A 20,867-nucleotide genomic window follows, 5' to 3' on the forward strand; every position below is an offset into this window, starting at 1 on the left:
CAATTTCTTTACCAAATCGTCATGCAACTGCCTAGCCTTTTCACAAATAAGTGACGTCATAAGACTGTCTTCTGCTAATTGTTTCTCATTTATCCACACCAATAATAACTTCTCAACATCTTCAAGTACTGGTGATCTCATTTTTGTCAGCATATTTACCCCCTTTGCAACAACAGCATCCTTGATTTCCTTTTTCTTGGCTATGATGGAAGATATGGTTGTACGGGATTTGTTATACATCCTGGCCAGTTTGCCCACACGTACGCCACTATCATATTGTTCAATGATGTTTTTCTTAAATTCAATCGTATTTCTCACCTTCTTTACCAAAGGCTTGGCACTAGGAGCTTTCTTTGGAGCCATGGTAGCTTATTTAGCACTTAAATAACTTGCAAGCACTAAAATAAATGAAATATTATGAAATATTTCACTGGAGCACGTGAGGGGACCATCGCTCACTGTTAAACAATGGCACACTGGCTGGGAAGGAAAGGCCAAGGCGGCTCGAGGCCGCTCAGACCATGCATATGCGTCCGGGACGAAGGACTATTAGCGAGTTACCGGACCATTTCCGAGCCAATATTTTGACGAAAAAACAGGACTACAGTGGACCCCTGGTTAACGATATTTTTTCACTCCAGAAGTATGTTCAGGTGCCAGTACTGACCGAATTTGTTCCCATAAGAAATATTGTGAAGTAGATTAGTCCATTTCAGACCCCCAAACATACACGTACAAACGCACTTACATAAATACACTTACATAATTGGTCACATTCGGAGGTAATCGTTATGCGGGGATCCACTGTATTTCCGAAATGGACGACTTTCAGGCCGGACGATTATTGAGGGACCACTGTATAGTTAACCCTTATCCTGTCCAAATGTAGATCTACGTTGGTACCACTAGCGCTCCAAACGTAGATTTACGTTGGTACCACTAGCGCTCCAAACGTAGATCTACGTTGGTACCACTAGCGCTCCAAACGTAGATCTACGTTGGTACCACTAGCGCTCCAAACGTAGATCTACGTTGGTACCACTAGCGCTCCAAACGTAGATCTACGTTGGTACCACTAGCGCTCCAAACGTAGATCTACGTTGGTACCACTAGCGCTCCAAACGTAGATCTACGTTGGTACCACTAGCGCTCCAAACGTAGATCTACGTTTTGTTTTACATGCTTTCAAATGTAAAATAAAAGGTTGATCTACATTTGGACAGTTGAAGGCTTAATAATAAATTTCTTTTATATGCTAAACCAGAATGGATCAAACAACACTGTGGATAGCAGTGTGTGAAGAGTAGGGATGTGTAAGAGGTAGGAATTAATGGAGGCAGGGTTAGTGCAAGTGTAAAATTGAAATCACAGTTGCATTAGATTGGTTTCTGATAAAAAAAAAAATGTGTGTTTGTGTTTAAGATGAGACTCAACAAGGTTAGTGTGTGTGCGCGCATTAGGGAATCGCAGTGTCAGAAGTACTCTATATCAGTGTGCTAGCTGATGCAGAGGACAGTCTATTACGATATAGTGAACCGACAGTGCGATCCGGCAGTCCTTACAGTGGTGATGATTGTTTTTAAATATGGCATTTGTGCTAGTGGCAAATCCAATTCTAAATAGTGAGTATAGTTTCTCACACCTGACAGTAGTGGGATACTCAGAATCCCACTCATGGTTTGACAGAAATCAATTTGTTGTGGTCTCAGGTGGACCAGTGTTGCCAGTTGATTTAGTTAATGAGAGAGTACCGAAAAATAGTCTGAATGGAGTGCTTGACTGGTAACATCACAAGTGGAATGCCTGACTGGTAACACCACAAGTGGAATGCTTGACTGGTCACACCAGAGGTGGAATGCTTGACTGGTCATGCCAGAGGTGGAATGCTTGACTGGTCATGCCAGAGGTGGAATGCTTGACTGGTCATGCCAGAGGTGGAATGCTTGACTGGTCATGCCAGAGGTGGAATGCTTGACTGGTCATGCCAGAGGTGGAATGCTTGACTGGTCATGCCAGAGGTGGAATGCTTGACTGGTCCTGCCAGAGGTGGAATGCTTGACTGGTCCTGCCAGAGGTGGAATGCTTGACTGGTACTGCCAGAGGTGGAATGCTTGACTGGTCCTGCCAGAGGTGGAATGCTTGACTGGTCCTGCCAGAGGTGGAATGCTTGACTGGTCCTGCCAGAGGTGGAATGCTTGACTGGTCCTGCCAGAGGTGGAATGCTTGACTGGTCCTGCCAGAGGTGGAATGCTTGACTGGTCCTGCCAGAGGTGGAATGCTTGACTGGTCCTGCCAGAGGTGGAATGCTTGACTGGTCCTACCAGAGGTGGAAAGCTTGACTGGTCCTGCCAGAGGTGGAATGCTTGACTGGTCCTGCCAGAGGTGGAATGCTTGACTGGTCATGCCAGAGGTGGAAAGCTTGACTGGTCATGCCAGAGGTGGAATGCTTGACTGGTCCTGCCAGAGGTGGAATGCTTGACTGGTCATGCCAGAGGTGGAAAGCTTGACTGGTCATGCCAGAGGTGGAATGCTTGACTGGTCCTGCCAGAGGTGGAATGCTTGACTGGTCATGCCAGAGGTGGAAAGCTTGACTGGTCATGCCAGAGGTGGAATGCTTGACTGGCCATGCCAGAGGTGGAATGCTTGACTGGTCATGCCAGAGGTGGAAAGCTTGACTGGTCATGCCAGAGGTGGAATGCTTGACTGGTCATGCCAGAGGTGGAATGCTTGACTGGTCATGCCAGAGGTGGAATGCTTGACTGGTCATGCCAGAGGTGGAAAGCTTGACTGGTCATGCCAGAGGTGGAATGCTTGACTGGTCATGCCAGAGGTGGAAAGCTTGACTGGTCATGCCAGAGGTGGAATGCTTGACTGGTCATGCCAGAGGTGGAATTACTAAATGTTTTGGTCATTCCACCTCAGCACTATAATTTAATGGTTAAAAAAATCGTCTATTTTATGTTTTATTTATTAGAAAATGTAAATACTTACAAATATGGATTAAAACTATCTGGTCAACTGATTAACCCTTAAACTGTCTGAACGTAGATCTACGTTCACTAGCGTAGCGCTCCAAACGTAGATCTACATTCACTCGCATAGTGCTCTGAATGTAGATCTATGTTCATTCGCGTAGCGCTCCAAACGCAGATCTACGTTCACTCACGTAGTGCTCTGAATCTAGATCTATGTTCACTCGAGTAGCACTCCGAACGTAGATCTATGTTCACTCGCGTGGCGCTCCGAGCGTAGATCTACGTTCACCCGCGTAGCACTCCAAACGTAGATCTATGTTCTCTTGCGCAGCGCTCCGAATGTAGATCTATGTTCACTCGCGTAGCGCTCCAAACGTAGATCTATGTTCACTCGCATAGCACTCCAAACGTAGATCTAAGTTCAGTCACATAGCGCTCCGAACGTAGATCTAAGTTTTATTTTACATGCCTTCAAATATAAAATAAAACGTAGATCTACATTCAGAGTGCTACGCGAGTGAACGTAGATCTACGTTTGGACAGTTTAAGGGATAATTGTTTTATCCACAAAAAGTAGAAAGCAATTTATCTTTAACTACAGTTATAAAAAAAGTTACAAAAGTAAATGGCTTACAATAAAGTTCATCTGCTAAATTACAGTGGATAAGTCATCACAATATTTAAGCGTCACTTTCCTGATCCTGACCGTGGTTTAGTGTAGAAGCTGGTATTAAGAAGCTCTATATAGCTTAGCTTAGGTCCAATACAATTTATGCAAATAATGCATAGCTTAGGTTCTGCCCAAGACAATTTATGCAGTGTTTTCTCCATACATCTCTTTATATATTATCCAAGAAATAGGGTAAAACTTCATTTTTGTGATGAATTCAAAATGGAAGGAACGTGTAATCCAGGAGATGCCTGAGGACGTGATAAATAAACAGGGGAAATGTTTTAGTGACTGGAATGTCTACAGTATTAATTTTGGATTCTGTTTTAACCCTTAAACTGTCCAAACGTAGATCTACGTTCACATGCGTAGTGCTCTGATCTTGATTTTCCCCATTTGAAAGCATGTAAAAAAAAAAACGCAGATCTACGTTCGGAGCCTGCCGCATGTCAACGTATATCTACGTTTGGACAGTTTAAGGGTTAAACAGTTTTTTAAATATATAAAATTGGTCAAATTAGTGGGTTATGTGCACTTTATAAGGTAGTTCTGATAGTTGAATGGATGGTTTCCTGTGTTCAGTCAATAGGACAGAAGGCATACTAGTGAAATATGTAGGTAAGAATTTTGTCAAATAGATTTAAAATAGGACTCAAAGTGGGCAAAACTGCTGATGCATAAATTGCACCCTGACCACCAAATTTTGTGCCTGCATAATTCCATGAATTTTCCACCAAATTTTGTACTTTTGGTGTTATCTTCAGGAATAGATTCACTACCATTTAATTTTTTTTTAAATTCACAACATTTTTAGTCCAAGAAGGAAGTATAGGTCATAATAATCACCACCATCGCCAGTACCATCATACACAAATAACCCGCACATAGAGGAGAGGAGCTTACGTCGACGTTTCGGTCTGAAACGTTGTCGTAAGCTCCTCTCTTCTATGTGCGGGTTATTTGTGTATCGTTCTGGTCACGATATTGTGCCTTTTTTTGCTATTTCAGTACTATCATTATCGCCACCAGTACACTTTTAATTTCGGGGCTTCCAACAGTGAAGAGGTTAGACCAAAACACTTAACATTTTCTGAGAGTAGTGGGAGGTGTTCACTTAAAATTACATGTATACACTTGTTCCCAAAAGATGCTTATCTTTAAGCAATTTGTCTGTTTTGTAATTTTTGCCATTACAACCTCTCCTTACTTAGTGGCGTACTCGTTTACCGATGTCTCAGACTTACGACAGGCTCTCTGACCAGTATGCATACCTAAATAATGCATATTAGAGCTGATTTCCTCTATTCTGTTTATTACAATATACAGTACACTACTGTATAAACATTTAAAAATACATCAGAAACGTTATAAATGGTACAAAGGTGACATTAAAACAATCTGAAAGATGGTTGACACAAACTCACTACCATTATAGTATGCTCCTCACTTAACGACAAATTCATTTACCGACGTGGTCTTAGGAACGGAACTCCATCGTTAAGTGAGGAGAGGCTGTACAGTGGACCCCCGGTTAACGATATTTTTTCACTCCAGAAGTATGTTCAGGTGCCAGTACTGACTGAATTTGTTCCCATAAGGAATATTGTGAAGTAGATTAGTCCATTTCAGACCCCCAAACATACACGTACAAACGCACTTACATAAATACACTTACATAACTGGTCGCATTCGGAGGTAATCGTTATGCGGGGGTCCACTGTATTTCATTTCATCAATATTACTCTCATCTTTTATTACCGCTCAGGTCTTTATTTTTGTTCAACTTACTGTGGTACAACTAGTTTGTTCTTCGGAAATGTAAGTAATGTTTGAAACTTCAAAATTATTTTTTCCCTTGGACACCTGTGTTGTTATTATAATTAACAATGCATTTCCAAACTAGAATATTGTATATCTAATTGAATTAATTTTTTTAGCTAAAAATATTTACTCAGTACATGTATTTTAAATTTGGTTGTTCTGTTCTGTTTCAATTAGATTATTACAATGATAATTAAGTGCTAAATCCACAAGGGTGTTGTGTCAATTAAAAATAGCATTAAACATCATTTAATTAAAATATACATGTGAAACAGAAGAGAGTTATATCTTAGTAAAGATGTGTAGGGGCAGGTACCAGCTCAACTGTCTCCCTCTCTTTCTTATTCTCCTATTCACTCCCACCCTTTCTCAACCCATAGAGTAGCTCATGGCCTGGTAGGTAAAGCTCTTGCTTCACTGGTTGAGGGTCTGGGTTCGATTCCCGGCAAGGGTGAAAACATTGGGTGTGTTTCCTTACACCTACTGTGAGTGTTCACCCATCAGTAAAATAGGTGCCTGGGAGTTAGTCAACTGGTGTGGGTCACATCCTGGGACAAAATTGACCTAATTTGCCTGAATACTCTGCATAACAAGTGGCTTTCTATATAGTAGTATATCACTGATATCAGCTATGGTCTGTATACCTTGTACATGTAGAAATAAAGATATTATTATTAGTTAACACAATACTTTTTTGCATATGCTCACAAATTTTATCATTACTGTTTTTTAAATGTGTGGTCTGGGAGAAATTTGGAGATATTTATATAGGGGCAGGGCAGTTGGACTGCCCCCCCCTCTCTCTCTCTCTCTCTCTTTCTCTCTCTCTCTCTCTTTCTCTCTCTTTCTCTCTCTTTCTCTCTCTCTCTCTCTTTTGCATTTTATCAAACTCAAGACTTAAAATATGCTTACTATGCCCTCACTGTTATGGTGAGGGTACAAGGTGCCTAAGTCTGTAGTGTGGGAAGGTAGCGGTATAAGGGAGGGAGAGAGGGTGTAGTGTGAGTGAAGTACCGTCTGTCCTACACCTTGCACACCAACGTAAGGTACCGTATTTCACAGCTTATCAGACTTGTTTTAGTTTCAGTGGCTTGGCATCGGACGTAACTGGGAGAGCTACAGCCCACCCCAAACTTATAGCTTCCATCACTGACCTTCAGTTTATAGGACGCAGGGTGGATTTTGGAGAAATTTTATGGAAAAAAAATGCGTCTAATAAGCCACGAAATACGGTAATTATTTAATCTACTGTTCCTAGCCAGTCTCTCACTTCAAACAATGAAATCTGCACAGTCATAAAGAGAACATACACAAAATGCCCATGCATTTGATAAAAACAAAATTTTTTTATTATTATTCAGCCTTTAGACCACTCTTTATTAAACACAAGTGAGAGCTTTGTATACATGTACAAAATTATCATACACAAAATACTCACACACTATCAGACACAGTAACATGTTGGGCTTCTGATGCGGGGAATTCTTCAAAGCTTGCCTAACCTACAGACCCAACCTACTTCCACTAGTGCAATTTTTCCACTGGTGATTCCGCCTACCATTGTGCCACCTCATCTGTCTGCAGTATACACACCGACTCCAGGCTGAGGGATTGATTACCTCAAACTCCTTCTCATCTTTCCCCATTTCTCTGCACAGGACTGAAGAATCCACTGGCTGCTGAAATGTTTCCAGAGTAAAGATATCCAAGTGTCTAATCACACGATATAAATTTGGTAAAAAAAAAAAAAAAAAAAAAACCAGATTGTTTTTATCATCAATTGGTTCAAAAATGCCCCAAGTTCTTAATGTGAATGATGATAGGTCAGGGACCTTGTGTTCAGCACAGTAGGTCAGGGACCTACTGTTCAGCACAGTAGGTCAGGGACCTACTGTTCAGTACAGTAGGTCAGGGACCTACTGTTCAGTACAGTAGGTCAGGGACCTACTGTTCAGTACAGTAGGTCAGGGACCTACTGTACTCAGTATTTTCTGTTAGTATTCTACTGCCTTGTTTTCAGTCCCTTTATTACTCTTCAGCTTCGTGTTCAATTAGTACAACATTTTCAGTGTTCCTTCCTAAACACTTTCATTCAATTAAATATTGAAGATGGAACAGCATGAGCTTAGCTGTTCTCCTGTAACTAAAAAATATGTATGTAAATATAAACATGTCCATGGGGAAGTGGAACAGAATTCTTCCTCCGTAAGCCATGCGTGTTGTAAGAGGCGACTAAAATGCCGAGAGCAAGGGGCTAGTAACCCCTTCTCCTGTATATATTACTAAATGTAAAAGGAGAAGCTTTCGTTTTTCCTTTTGGGCCGCCCCGCCTCGGTGGGATACGGCCGGTGTGTTGAAAGAAAGAAAGAAAATATAAACATCACTAAAGTGATCATACACAAATAACCCGCACATAAAAGAGAGAAGCTTACGTGACTTTGTCAATGGTCCAAGTTGGACCGAAACGTCGTCGTAAGCTTCTCTCTTTTATGTGCGGGTTATTTGTGTATCGCTCCAGTCACGGTATTGTGCCTTTTTGTTATTTAAAGTGATCATTATAGTATTAACATGTACTCATAAGTCCTCGTTTGCAGTTATGTCATCGTACTTCAGAACACTTTAGAGTACAGTTATTCTTTTACTGCAATGGATCTCTTACCTCATAGTCTCACTTACATAATCTTTTTGAAGACTTTCTTATTTTCTTACCCCTCAAGGGAGGTTCCTTGATGCTGGTGAGGGGCTCTTGATCTAGGAAATTGGATCTGTGCTCCAGTTCCCTGAATTAAGCCCCAATACCTTCCAACCCCCCCCATCCCCACAGGTGCTGTATAATCCCTGTGGGTTTAGCTCTCCCCCCCATTATAATAATCTCATTTTCTTAACTCGTAAACGGCCCAAACGTATATTTACGTTTTTTCAACATTTGAAAGTATGTAAAAAAAGTAGATTTTTTTTTTTACGTTTGAAAATGTGTAAAAACAACTTAGATCTACTTTTTTTTTTTGTTATATTTGAAAATATGTAAAAAAACCCGAAGATCTGCTTTTGTAGCACTACACATGTGAACGTAGATCTGCTTGGACTGTTTACGGGTTAAACTGTCCAAACATAGATCTACATTTACATGTGTAGTGCTCCAAAAGTAGATCTATGTTTTTTTACATAGTTTCAAATATAAAAAAAAAGTAGATCAAAGTTTTTTTTTACGCGCTTTCAAATGTAAAAAAAAAAAAAAAATCTACGTCTTTTTACACACTTTCAAATGTTGAAAAAACGTAGATCTATGTTTGGACAGTTTAAGGGGTAAGCCCGTAGGGGGTCATACAGCGCCCGAGGAGAAATGTGTTTTTCTAGAGTATAATATTTTATTATTGCTTACTTTTCAAACACTATTCACTGGTTTTTGGGTTCTATGTGCTCCAGGTCAACCACTTCTTGCCCTACCAACATAAACCTATTTCCTTTCTATAGCTGTTTATCATCTCACTTGACATACTGCAACATCACCACACAAACTTCTAAATCTTTTTTTTTTTCCTAACTGTACGAGCAGAACTATCTTTGTATACCTATGTAGTATCTACATCCTTAAAGATTCTCCAGAACCACTGACTATGTACCAAAGTATCACAGCATGTACACTTTCTCTATCAGAGCCATCTCAGTACCAAATCATCACTTGTACACTTATACCCTCAGACTACCACTACTGTCCCTGTGCAAGAATGGTATACAATACCGACAAGATGAAATTGAGACACATGTGCAACATCTGGGTATCTTTATTGTAGACGTTTCGCCATCCAGTGACTTTATCAATACAAATTCCATGGTAGGCGGGATTCCCCAGTGACTATGCCCTCGTCTGCTACACGTCCCATTTCCACCTGACGTTAGTATATAAGCGTCAAGCGCCTTACTTCTGCTTCAGAATCTCCACGACTATGGTGCTCTTCACACCTACTCCTAGGTTGAGGGACTGATTACCTCATCTTCTGTACATAGTTCTACTGTCTTCAAGTTATGTCCTGGAATTTGTATTGATAAAGCCACCGGATGGCGAAACGTCTACAATAAAGATATCCAGATGTTGCACATGTGTCTCAATTTCAACTACTGTCCCTAAATATCACATGTACACTTACACCCTCAGACTACCACCACAGTCCCTAACCATCACATGTACATTGACCTTCAGAACACCACCACAGTCCCTAACCATCACATGTACACTGACCTTCAGAATACCACCACAGTCCCTAAACATCACATGTACACTGACCTTCAGAACACCACCAGTCCCTAACCATCACATGTACACTGACCTTCAGAACACCACCAGTCCCTAACCATCACATGTACACTGACCTTCAGAACACCACCACAGTCCCTAAACATCACATGTACACTGACCTTCAGAATACCACCACAGTCCCTAACCATCACATGTACACTAACCTTCAGAACACCACCACTGTACCTAACCATCACATGTACACTGACCTTCAGAACACCACCAGTCCCTAACCATCACATGTACACTGACCTTCAGAACACCACCACAGTCCCTAACCATCACATGTACACTGACCTTCAGAATACCACCACAGTCCCTAACCATCACATGTACACTGACCTTCAGAACACCACCACTGTACCTAACCATCACATGTACACTAACCTTCAGAACACCACCACTGTACCTAACCATCACATGTACACTCACCTTCACAACACCACCACTGCACCTAACCATCACATGTACACTAACCTTCACAACACCACCACTGCACCTAACCATCACATGTACACTCACCTTCAGAACACCACCACTGTACCTAACCATCACATGTACACTAACCTTCAGAACACCACCACTGTACCTAACCATCACATGTACACTCACCTTCACAACACCACCACTGCACCTAACCATCACATGTACACTAACCTTCACAACACCACCACTGCACCTAACCATCACATGTACACTCACCTTCACAACACCACCACTGCACCTAACCATCACATACACACTCACCTTCAGAACACCACCACTGTACCTAACCATCACATGTACACTCACCTTCACAACACCACCACTGCACCTAACCATCACATGTACACTCACCTTCAGAACACCACCACTGCACCTAACCATCACATGTACACTCACCTTCAGAACACCACCACTGCACCTAACCATCACATGTACACTAACCTTCAGAACACTACCACTGCACCTAACCATCACATGTACACTCACCTTCAGAACACCACCACTGCACCTAACCATCACATGTACACTCACCTTCAGAACACCACCACTGCACCTAACTATCACATGTACACTAACCTTCAGAACACCACCACTGCACCTAACCATCACATGTACACTCACCTTCAGAACACCACCACTGCACCTAACCATCACATGTACACTGACCTTCAGAACACCACCACTGCACCTAACCATCACATGTACACTCACCTTCAGAACACCACCACTGCACCTAACCATCACATGTACACTGACCTTCAGAACACCACCACTGCACCTAACCATCACATGTACACTCACCTTCAGAACACCACCACTGCACCTAACCATCACATGTACACTCACCTTCAGAACACCACCACTGCACCTAACCATCACATGTACACTGACCTTCAGAACACCACCACTGCACCTAACCATCACATGTACACTCACCTTCACAACACCACCATTGTACCTAGACATCACATGTACACTGACCTTCAGAACACCACCACTGCACCTAACCATCACATACACACTCACCTTCAGAACACCACAACATATGTATATTTCAGATCATCCATTTAAGTGGTTTAAAAATTTCTTTTCTCAAAGCCCAACATCAGACCAGATTTCATTACCAACTGTCTGCCTAACCAGGCCCTTATTACATGCCTGACTCCTTGCTCTGCATAACAGTTTACGAAACTATATCCGATAAACTTTGCCGAACTATTAAACTGGAGTGATGAAAACTGAAAGCAAATTGACACAATTATGATAACATCAACAGTGCAGGAAAAGTGTCCTTAACCCTTAAACTGTCCAAACGTAGATCTATGTTTGTGCGCATAGTGCTCTGACCTTGATTTTCTCCATAAGAAACAATGTAAAAAACCTAGATCTACATTCGGAGCGCTACGCGAGCAAACGTAGATCTATGTTTGGACAGTTTAAGGGTTAATTCTTGCAATTACAACATGAAAGATCCGTGGAAACAACAGGTTATTCTGTGGTACACCAAACTATAATTTGACACTGGGTTTGTGTGTTTGCATGGTCGAAAAGCAAATGTTGGAGAAATAAGTCAGCACTAATGTGTGAAAATGTTCAACGAAAGATGACTTCAAATTTGGTAACTAAAGTTCATCATCGTCATACAGCAGCAGTGCAAATTACTCTGGCTTCTGCTGGGAGACAATTTGAGACGTAGCAATCTGACTGATACCCACTGGTCGCTTGTTGACTACCAGCATCAGCGGCACTGCCACCCGCACTGACCGGAACGACAGTGTCTGCAAGAGAGTTTCAAATTTAGAAATTTATCATATGAATTTTACACAGTTGTTAGAATAACAATGACGGGTGTTTAAAATAATTATGAGGGCATATATAGTGGGGGCGTTTTCATGGTGGTGCGGAGACTGTCATCTGCTGAAGGGGTCTTCGTCTAAATAATTTAAGTTTCATATCTATTTTTTTTTTTTAACACATCAGCTATTTCCCACTGAGGCAGGGTGACCCAAAAAAAGAAATACTTTCATCATCACTCACTCCATCACTATCTTGCCTAAGGCATGCCTACACTACGGTTAAAAAACTTCAACATCAACCCCCCTCTTACAGAGTGCAAGCACTGTACTTCCCACCTCCAGGACTCAAGTCCGGCCTACCAGTTTCCCTGAATCCTTCATAAATGTTACATTACTCACACTCAACAGCAAGCACATTGTCATAAAAACCATTTGCCTCCACTCGCTCCTATCTAACACACACATGCATGCTAATAGTGTGTTAAGAGTATTGTATCAGATGTAATGTGAGGCAGGGAAAGAAAGAGGCAATCCTGCTGTTTGCCCTGTCTACATTTCACACATCACAATCCTCCCACACCACCTTTGATATACGTACCTTTGATGAGTTTCGCTGTATAGCCCTTGTGGCTTAGCGCTTCTTTTTTATTATAATAATAATAATTTGATGAGTTTCGAGAGTCTCACTACTCTCAGTGCCCAGCCATGGGCCATGCCATGGGCCAGCTGTTATTACTGGTGCCCACTGCCCCACATATCCATTACAGCCTGGTTCATCTGGCACCTGATGATACTTGTCCAATTTTCTCTTGAAGACTTCTACACTTTGTTCCAGCAGTGTTTCTGATATCTTCTGTTACAACGTTGAATAATCAGGGGCCACAAATGTTGATAGTGTTCCTTTATTGTGGCTACTGCACCCCTGCACTTCACTGAGTTTATTTTACACCTCTCCCATATCTCTCACTCCAGTATGTTGTTATGGCAGTGTGCAGATTTGGGACCAGGCCCTCGAATACTTTCCAGGAATATGTATTATCATGTCTCTCTCTCTCCTCTGCTTCAGTGAGTACAGGTTCAAGACTTTAAGGCGTTCCCAGTAATATAAACGCTTTACTGGCTCTACATGGGACATAAACAATCTTTGTATTTGTTTAAGCTCTGATATTTGTCCTGCCTTGAACAATGCTGTTAACAACGAGCAATATTCCAAACGAGGGAGCACTAGCCACTTGAAGAGTCAACATTGGTATTATTTCCCTTGGCATTATACCACTGGCATTATTCCCACCCTGTCATCCTCCTGGCTGTTGTGACCCTTGTCTTATTATGTTCTTTAAAAGAAAGGTAAGCTGACATAATTATTCCCAAGTCTTTCACGTGCTCCTTTTGTTCAATTTGGTGACCTTCTTGAGTTTTGTATACAGTGTTCCTTTTGAGTTCTTGATTCTTTCCATACCTAAGAAGCTGGAACTTATCACCACTGAATGTCATGTTGCTCTCCACTACCCGCTGGAAAACACTACTTATATCTTCCTGTAATTTTACAGTGCCTTCTACTGTAGTGACTTTAATGTTCCTTTTAGTGTCATCTGCAAATGTTTTTATTTATGTCTGCCATGAGGATGAGAAACAGCAGAGGTACCAGGATGATGCCTTGGGGAACTGAGTTTTTTACCTCGCTGATGCTGGATTTTGCTCTGTTTACTACTACTACTATTTGTGTTGTGTGTTAGGAACCTGAAAATGTATCTGCCTACTTTCCTTGTAATGCCTATGGCCCTCATTTTGTGCTTACATGCCATGATCACATGATCGTCTTGCTCTAAAAGTCCATGAAATTTGTAATCTGCCGTCTAATCTTTCTTTCGAAGATTTTTATGTGGAAAGTTTGGGCTACTGGTCTGTAATTTTTAGTTAGTGCTGTACTACCTCCCTTATGCAAAGGAGCTATGTCTACACTCGTTAAGGTATCTGGTATTCCACCTAGATCTAAGCTCTTTCTCCAGAGAATACTGAGGGCTCGTGCTAGTGGTACTTTGCACTTCTTTATAAATAGAGCATTCCATGAATCTGGTCCAGGTGCTGAGTGAGTGGCCATGTTTTCCATTTCTTTTTCGAAACCTATGGGATTTGTACTGTCAGTTAGTTGGTCTGTGCGGCCTTCTGCTGGAGTGAAAAATGTTTCTGTATTCTCTACCTTGATGTCATTTAGTGGGTTGTTGAACACCGACTCATACTATTCTTTTAGGATTTCACTCATTTCCCGTTGATGGTCGGTATACGAGTCTCCTCTCTGTAGTGGTCCAATTCTACAGGTAGTTATATGGGAGAGTGGGAGGGAGGTTAGTATATGGGAGTGGAAGGGAGGTTAGTATATGGGAGATTGGGAGGGAGGTTAGTATATGGGAGAGTGGGAGGGAGGTTAGTATATGGGAGAGTGGGAGGGAGGTTAGTATATGGGAGAGTGGAAGGGAGGTTAGTATATGGGAGAGTGGGAGGGAGGTTAGTATATGGAAGAGTGGGAGGGAGGTTAGTATATGGGAGAGTGGGAGGGAGGTTAGTATATGGGAGAGTGGGAGGGAGGTTAGTATATGGGAGAGTGGGGGGGAGGTTAGTATACAAGAGAGTGGGAGGGAGGTTAGTATATGGGAGAGTGGGAGGGAGGTTAGTATATGGGAGAGTGGGAGGGAGGTTAGTATACAAGAGAGTGGGAGGGAGGTTAGTATATGGGAGAGTGGGAGGGAGGTTAGTATATGGGAGAGTGGGAGGGAGGTTAGTATACAAGAGAGTGGGAGGGAGGTTAGTATATGGGAGAGTGGGAGGGAGGTTAGTATATGGGAGAGTGGGAGGGAGGTTATGACATGGGAGAGGGGGAGGGAGGTTAGTATATGGGAGAGTGGGAGGGAGGTTAAGACATGGGAGAGTGGGAGGGAGGTTAGTATATGGGAGAGTGGGAGGGAGGTTAGTATATGGAAGAGTGGGAGGGAGGTTAGTATATGGGAGAGTGGAAGGGAGGTTAGTATATGGGAGAGTGGGAGGGAGGTTAGTATATGGGAGAGTAGGAGGGAGGTTAGTATATGGGAGAGTGGGAGGGAGGTTAGGACATGGGAGAGTGGGAGGGAGGTTAGTATATGGGAGAGTGGGAGGGAGGTTAGTATATGGAAGAGTGGGAGGGAGGTTAGTATATGGGAGAGTGGAAGGGAGGTTAGTATATGGGAGAGTGGGAGGGAGGTTAGTATATGGGAGTGGGAGGGAGGTTAGTATATGGGAGAGTGGGAGGGAGGTTAGTATATGGGAGAGTGGGAGGGAGGTTAGTATACAAGAGAGTGGGAGGGAGGTTAGTATATGCGAGAGTGGGAGGGATGTTAGTATATGGAAGAGTGGGAGGGAGGTTAGTATACAAGAGAGTGGGAGGGAGGTTAGTATATGGGAGAGTGGGAGGGAGGTTAGTATATGGGAGAGTGGGAGGGAGGTTATGACATGGGAGAGGGGGAGGGAGGTTAGTATATGGGAGAGTGGGAGGGAGGTTAGGACATGGGAGAGTGGGAGGGAGGTTAGTATATGGGAGAGTGGGAGGGAGGTTAGTATATGGGAGAGTGGGAGGGAGGTTATGACATGGGAGAGTGGGAGGGAGGTTAGGACATGGGAGAGGGGGAGGGAGGTTAGTATATGGGAGAGTGGGAGGGAGGTTAGGACATGGGAGAGTGGGAGGGAGGTTAGTATATGGGAGAGTGGGAGGGAGGTTATGACATGGGAGAGGGGGAGGGAGGTTAGTATATGGGAGAGTGGGAGGGAGGTTAGGACATGGGAGAGTGGGAGGGAGGTTAGTATATGGGAGAGTGGGAGGGAGGTTAGTATATAGGAGAGTGGGAGGGAGGTTAGTACATGGGAGAGTGGGAGGGAGGTTAGTATATGGGAGAGTGGGAGGGAGGTTAGTATATGGGAGAGAGGGAGGGAGGTTATGACTTGGGAGAGGGGGACGGAGGTTAGTACATTGGAGAGTGGGAGGGAGGTTAGGACATGGGAGAGTGGGAGGGAGGTTAGTATATGGGAGAGTGGGAGGGAGGTTATGACATGGGAGAGTGGGAGGGAGGTTATGACATGGGAGAGTGCGAGGGAGGTTAGGATATGGGACGGGGAGGGAGGTTAGGACATGGGAGAGTGGTAGGGAGGTTAGGACATGGGAGAGTGGGAGGGAGGTTAGGACATGGGAGAGTGGGAGGGAGATTAGGACATGGGAGAGTGGGAGGGAGGTTCGGACATGGGAGAGTGGGAGGGAGGTTAGGACATGGGAGAGTGGGAGGGAGGTTAGGACATGGGAGAGTGGGAGGGAGGTTAGGACATGGGAGAGTGGGAGGGAGGTTAGGACATGGGAGAGTGGGAGGGAGGTTAGGACATGGGAGAGTGGGAGGGAGGTTAGGACATAAGAGAGTGGGAGGAAGGTTAGGACATGGGAGAGTGGGAGGGAGGTTAAGACATGGGAGAGTGGGAGGGAGGTTAGGACATGGGAGAGTGGGAGGGAGGTTAGGACATGGAAGAGTGGGAGGGAGGTTAAGACATGGGAGAGTGGGAGGGAGGTTAAGACATGGGAGAGTGGGAGGGAGGTTAGGACATGGGAGAGTGGGAGGGAGGTTAAGACATGGGAGAGTGGGAAGGAGGTTAGGACATGGGAGAGTGCGAGGGAGGTTAGGACATGGGAGAGTGGGAGGGAGGCTCGGACATGGGAGAGTGGGAGGTTAGGACATGGGAGAGTGGAAGGAAGGTTAGGACATGGGAGAGTGGGAGGGAGGTTAGGACACGGGAGAGTGGGAGGGAAGTTAGGACATGGGAGAGTGGGAGGGAGGTTAAGACATGGGAGAGCGAGGGGGAAGTTAAGACATGGGAGAGTGGGAGGGAGGTTAGGACATGGGAGAGTGGGAGGGAGGTTAAGACATGGGAGAGTGGGAGGGAGGTTAGGACATGGGAGAGTGGGAGGGAGGTTAGGACATGGGAGAGTGGGAGGGAGGTTAGGACATGGGAGAGTGGGAGGGAGGTTAGGACATGGGAGAGTGGGAGGGAGGTTAAGACACGGGAGGGTGGGAGGGAAGTTAGGACACGGGAGAGTGGGAGGGAAGTTAGGACACGGGAGACTGGGAGGGAAGTTAGGACATGGGAGAGTGAGAGGGAGGTTAAGACATGGGAGAGTGAGAGGGAGGTTAAGACATGGGAGAGTGAGAGGGAGGTTAAGACATGGGAGAGTGAGAGGGAGGATAAGACATGGGAGAGTGGGAGGGAGGTTAGGACATGGGAGAGTGGGAGGGAGGTTAGGACATGGAAGAGTGGGAGGGAAGTTAGGACATGGGAGAGTGGGAGGGAGGTTAGGACATGGGAGAGTGGGAGGGAGGTTAGGACATGGGAGAGTGGGAGGGAGGTTAGGACATGGGAGAGTGGGAGGGAGGTTAGGACATGGGAGAGTGGGAGGGAGGTTAAGACATGGGAGAGTGGGAGGGAGGTTATGACATGGGAGAGTGGGAGGGAGGTTAGGACATGGGAGAGTGGGAGGGAGGTTAAGACATGGGAGAGTGGGAGGGAGGTTAGGACATGGCAGAGTGGGAGGGAGGTTAGGACATGGGAGAGTGGGAGGGAGGTTAGGACATGGGAGAGTGAGAGGGAGGTTAGGACATGGGAGAGTGGGAGGGAGGTTAGGACATGGGAGAGTGGGAGGGAGGTTAGGACATGGGAGAGTGGGAGGGAAGTTAGGACATGGGAGAGTGGGAGGGAGGTTAGGACACGGGAGAGTGGGAGGGAAGTTAGGACACGGGAGAGTGGGAGGGAGGTTAGGAAACGGGAGAGTGGGAGGGAGGTTAGGACACGGGAGAGTGGGAGGGAGGTTAGGACACGGGAGAGTGGGAGGGAGGTTAGGACACGGGATACTGGGAGGGAGGTTAAGACAAGGGAGAGTGGGAGGGAGGTTAGGACACAGGAGACTGTGAGGGAGGTTAAGACAAGGGAGAGTGGGAGGGAGGTTAGGACATGGGAGAGTGGGAGGGAAGTTAGGACACAGGAGAGTGGGAGGGAAGTTAGGACACAGGAGACTGTGAGGGAGGTTAAGACAAGGGAGAGTGGGAGGGAGGTTAAGACATGGGAGAGTGGGAGGGAGGTTAGGACATGGGAGAGTGGGAGGGAAGTTAGGACACAGGAGAGTGGGAGGGAAGTTAGGACACGGGAGAGTGCGAGGGAAGTTAGGACACGGGAGACTGGGAGGGAGGTTAAGACATGGGAGAGTGGGAGGTAAGTTAGGACATGGGAGAGTGGGAGGGAGGTTAGGACACAGGAGACTGGGAGGGAGGTTAAGACAAGGGAGAGTGGGAGGGAGGTTAGGACATGGGAGAGTGGGAGGGAGGTTATGACATGGGAGAGTGGGAGGGAGGTTAAGTCATGGGAGAGTGGGAGGGAAGTTAGGACATGGGAGAGTGGGAGGGAGGTTAGGACACAGGAGACTGGGAGGGAGGTTAAGACAAGGGAGAGTGGGAGGGAGGTTAGGACATGGGAGAGTGGGATGGAGGTTATGACATGGGAGAGTGGGAGGGAGGTTAAGACATGGGAGAGTGGGAGGGAGGTTAGGACATGGGAGAGTGGGAGGGAAGTTAGGACACAGGAGAGTGGGAGGGAAGTTAGGACACAGGAGAGTGGGAGGGAAGTTAGGACACGGGAGACTGGAAGGGAGGTTAAGACATTGGAGAGTGGGAGGGAAGTTAGGACATGGGAGAGTGGGAGGGAGGTTAGGCCAGGGGAGTGGGGGAGGGACGTTAGGACATGGGAGAGTGGGAGGGAGGTTAGGGCACGGGAGTGGGAGGGAAGTTAGGACAGGGGAGTGTGGGAGGGAAGTTAGGACACGGGAGAGTGGGAGGGAGGTTAGGGCACGGGAGAGTGGGAGGGAGGTTAAGACATGGGAGAGTGAGAGGGAGGTTAAGACATGGGAGAGTGAGAGGGAGGTTAGGACACGGGAGGGTGGGAGGGAAGTTAGGACATGGGAGAGTGGGAGGGAGGTCAGGACACGGGAGGGTGGGAGGGACGTTAGGACATGGGAGAGTGGGAGGGAGGTTAGGACACGGGAGAGTGAGAGGGAGGTTAAGACATGGGAGAGTGAGAGGGAGATTAAGACATGGGAGAGAGAGGGAGGATAAGACATGGGAGAGTGGGAGGGAGGTTAGGACATGAGAGAGTGGTAGGGAGGTTAGGACATGGGAGAGTGGGAGGGAAGTTAGGACATGGGAGAGTGCGAGGGAGGTTAGGACATGGGAGAGTGGGAGGTAAGTTAGGGCATGGGAGAGTGGGAGGGAAGTTAGTATATGGGAGTGGGAGGGAGGTTAGTATATGGGAGAGTGGGAGGGAGGTTATGACATGGGAGAGTGGGAGGGAGGTTATGACATGGGAGAGTGGGAGGGAGGTTAGGATATGGGACAGGGGGAGGGAGGTTAGGACATGGGAGAGTGGGAGGGAGGTTAGGACATGGGAGAGTGGGAGGGAGGTTAGGACATGGGAGGGTGGGAGGGAGATTAGGACATGGGAGAGTGGGAGGGAGGTTCGGACATGGGAGAGTGGGAGGGAGGTTAGGACATGGGAAGTGGGAGGGAGGTTAGGACATGGGAGAGTGGGAGGGAGGTTAGGACATGGGAGAGTGGGAGGGAGGTTAAAACATGAGAGAGTGGGAGGTTAGGACATGGGAGAGTGGGAGGAAGGTTAGGACATGGGAGAGTGGGAGGGAGGTTAAGACATGGGAGAGTGGGAGGGAGGTTAGGACATGGGAGAGTGGGAGGGAGGTTAGGACATGGAAGAGTGGGAGGGAGGTTAAGACATGGGAGAGTGGGAGGGAGGTTAAGACATGGGAGAGTGGGAGGGAGGTTAGGACATGGGAGAGTGGGAGGGAGGTTAAGACATGGGAGAGTGGGAGGGAGGTTAGGACATGGGAGAGTGGGAGGGAAGTTAGGACATGGGAGAGTGGGAGGGAGGTTAGGACATGGGAGAGTGGGAGGGAGGTTAGGACATGGGAGAGTGGGAGGGAGGTTAGGACATGGGAGAGTGGGAGGGAGGTTAGGACATGGGAGAGTGGGAGGGAAGTTAGGACATGGGAGAGTGGGAGGGAGGTTAAGACATGGGAGAGCGAGAGGGAAGTTAAGACATGGGAGAGTGGAAGAGAGGTTAGGACATGGGAGAGTGGGAGGGAGGTTAGGACATGGGAGAGTGGGAGGGAGGTTAGGACACGGGAGAGTGGGAGGGAAGTTAGGACACGGGAGAGTGGGAGGGAGGTTAGGACACGGGAGAGTGGGAGGGAAGTTAGGACACGGGAGAGTGGGAGGGAGGTTAGGAAACGGGAGAGTGGGAGGGAGGTTAGGACACGGGAGAGTGGGAGGGAGGTTAGGTCACGGGAGACTGGGAGGGAGGTTAAGCCATGGGAGAGTGGGAGGGAAGTTAGGACATGGGAGAGTGGGAGGGAGGTTAGGACACGGGAGACTGGGAGGGAGGTTAAGACATGGGAGAGTGGGAGGGAGGTTAGGACATGGGAGAGTGGGAGGGAGGTTAGGACATGGGAGAGTGGGAGGGAGGTTAAGACATGGGAGAGAGGTTAGGACATGGGAGAGTGGGAGGGAAGTTAGGACACAGGAGAGTGGGAGGGAAGTTAGGACACGGGAGAGTGGGAGGGAAGTTAGGACACGGGAGACTGGGAGGGAGGTTAAGACATGGGAGAGTGGGAGGGAAGTTAGGACATGGGAGAGTGGGTGGGAGGTTAGGACACGGGAGTGTGGGAGGGAAGTTAGGACACGGGAGAGTGGGAGGGA

At 46.1% G+C, this 20,867-nt stretch overlaps 1 protein-coding gene across 2 annotated transcripts in view; it reads right to left on the bottom strand.

The window, feature by feature from the left end:
• Positions 1 to 2,954: 2,954 nt before the first annotated feature.
• LOC128697308 (tetratricopeptide repeat protein 5-like) overlaps positions 2,955 to 20,867 on the bottom strand; it is a 187,968-nt gene continuing 170,055 nt past the window's right edge. For both annotated transcript variants that reach the window (XM_070104170.1, XM_070104169.1), the window contains exon 11: positions 2,955 to 12,027. In XM_070104170.1, the coding sequence (XP_069960271.1) occupies positions 11,908 to 12,027 (120 nt within the window). In that variant the 3' untranslated portion in view covers positions 2,955 to 11,907. The remainder of the gene's footprint in view (positions 12,028 to 20,867) is intronic.

This window comes from Cherax quadricarinatus, chromosome 89 (genome assembly GCF_038502225.1).
Source record: "Cherax quadricarinatus isolate ZL_2023a chromosome 89, ASM3850222v1, whole genome shotgun sequence".
Taxonomy (NCBI): domain Eukaryota; kingdom Metazoa; phylum Arthropoda; class Malacostraca; order Decapoda; family Parastacidae; genus Cherax; species Cherax quadricarinatus.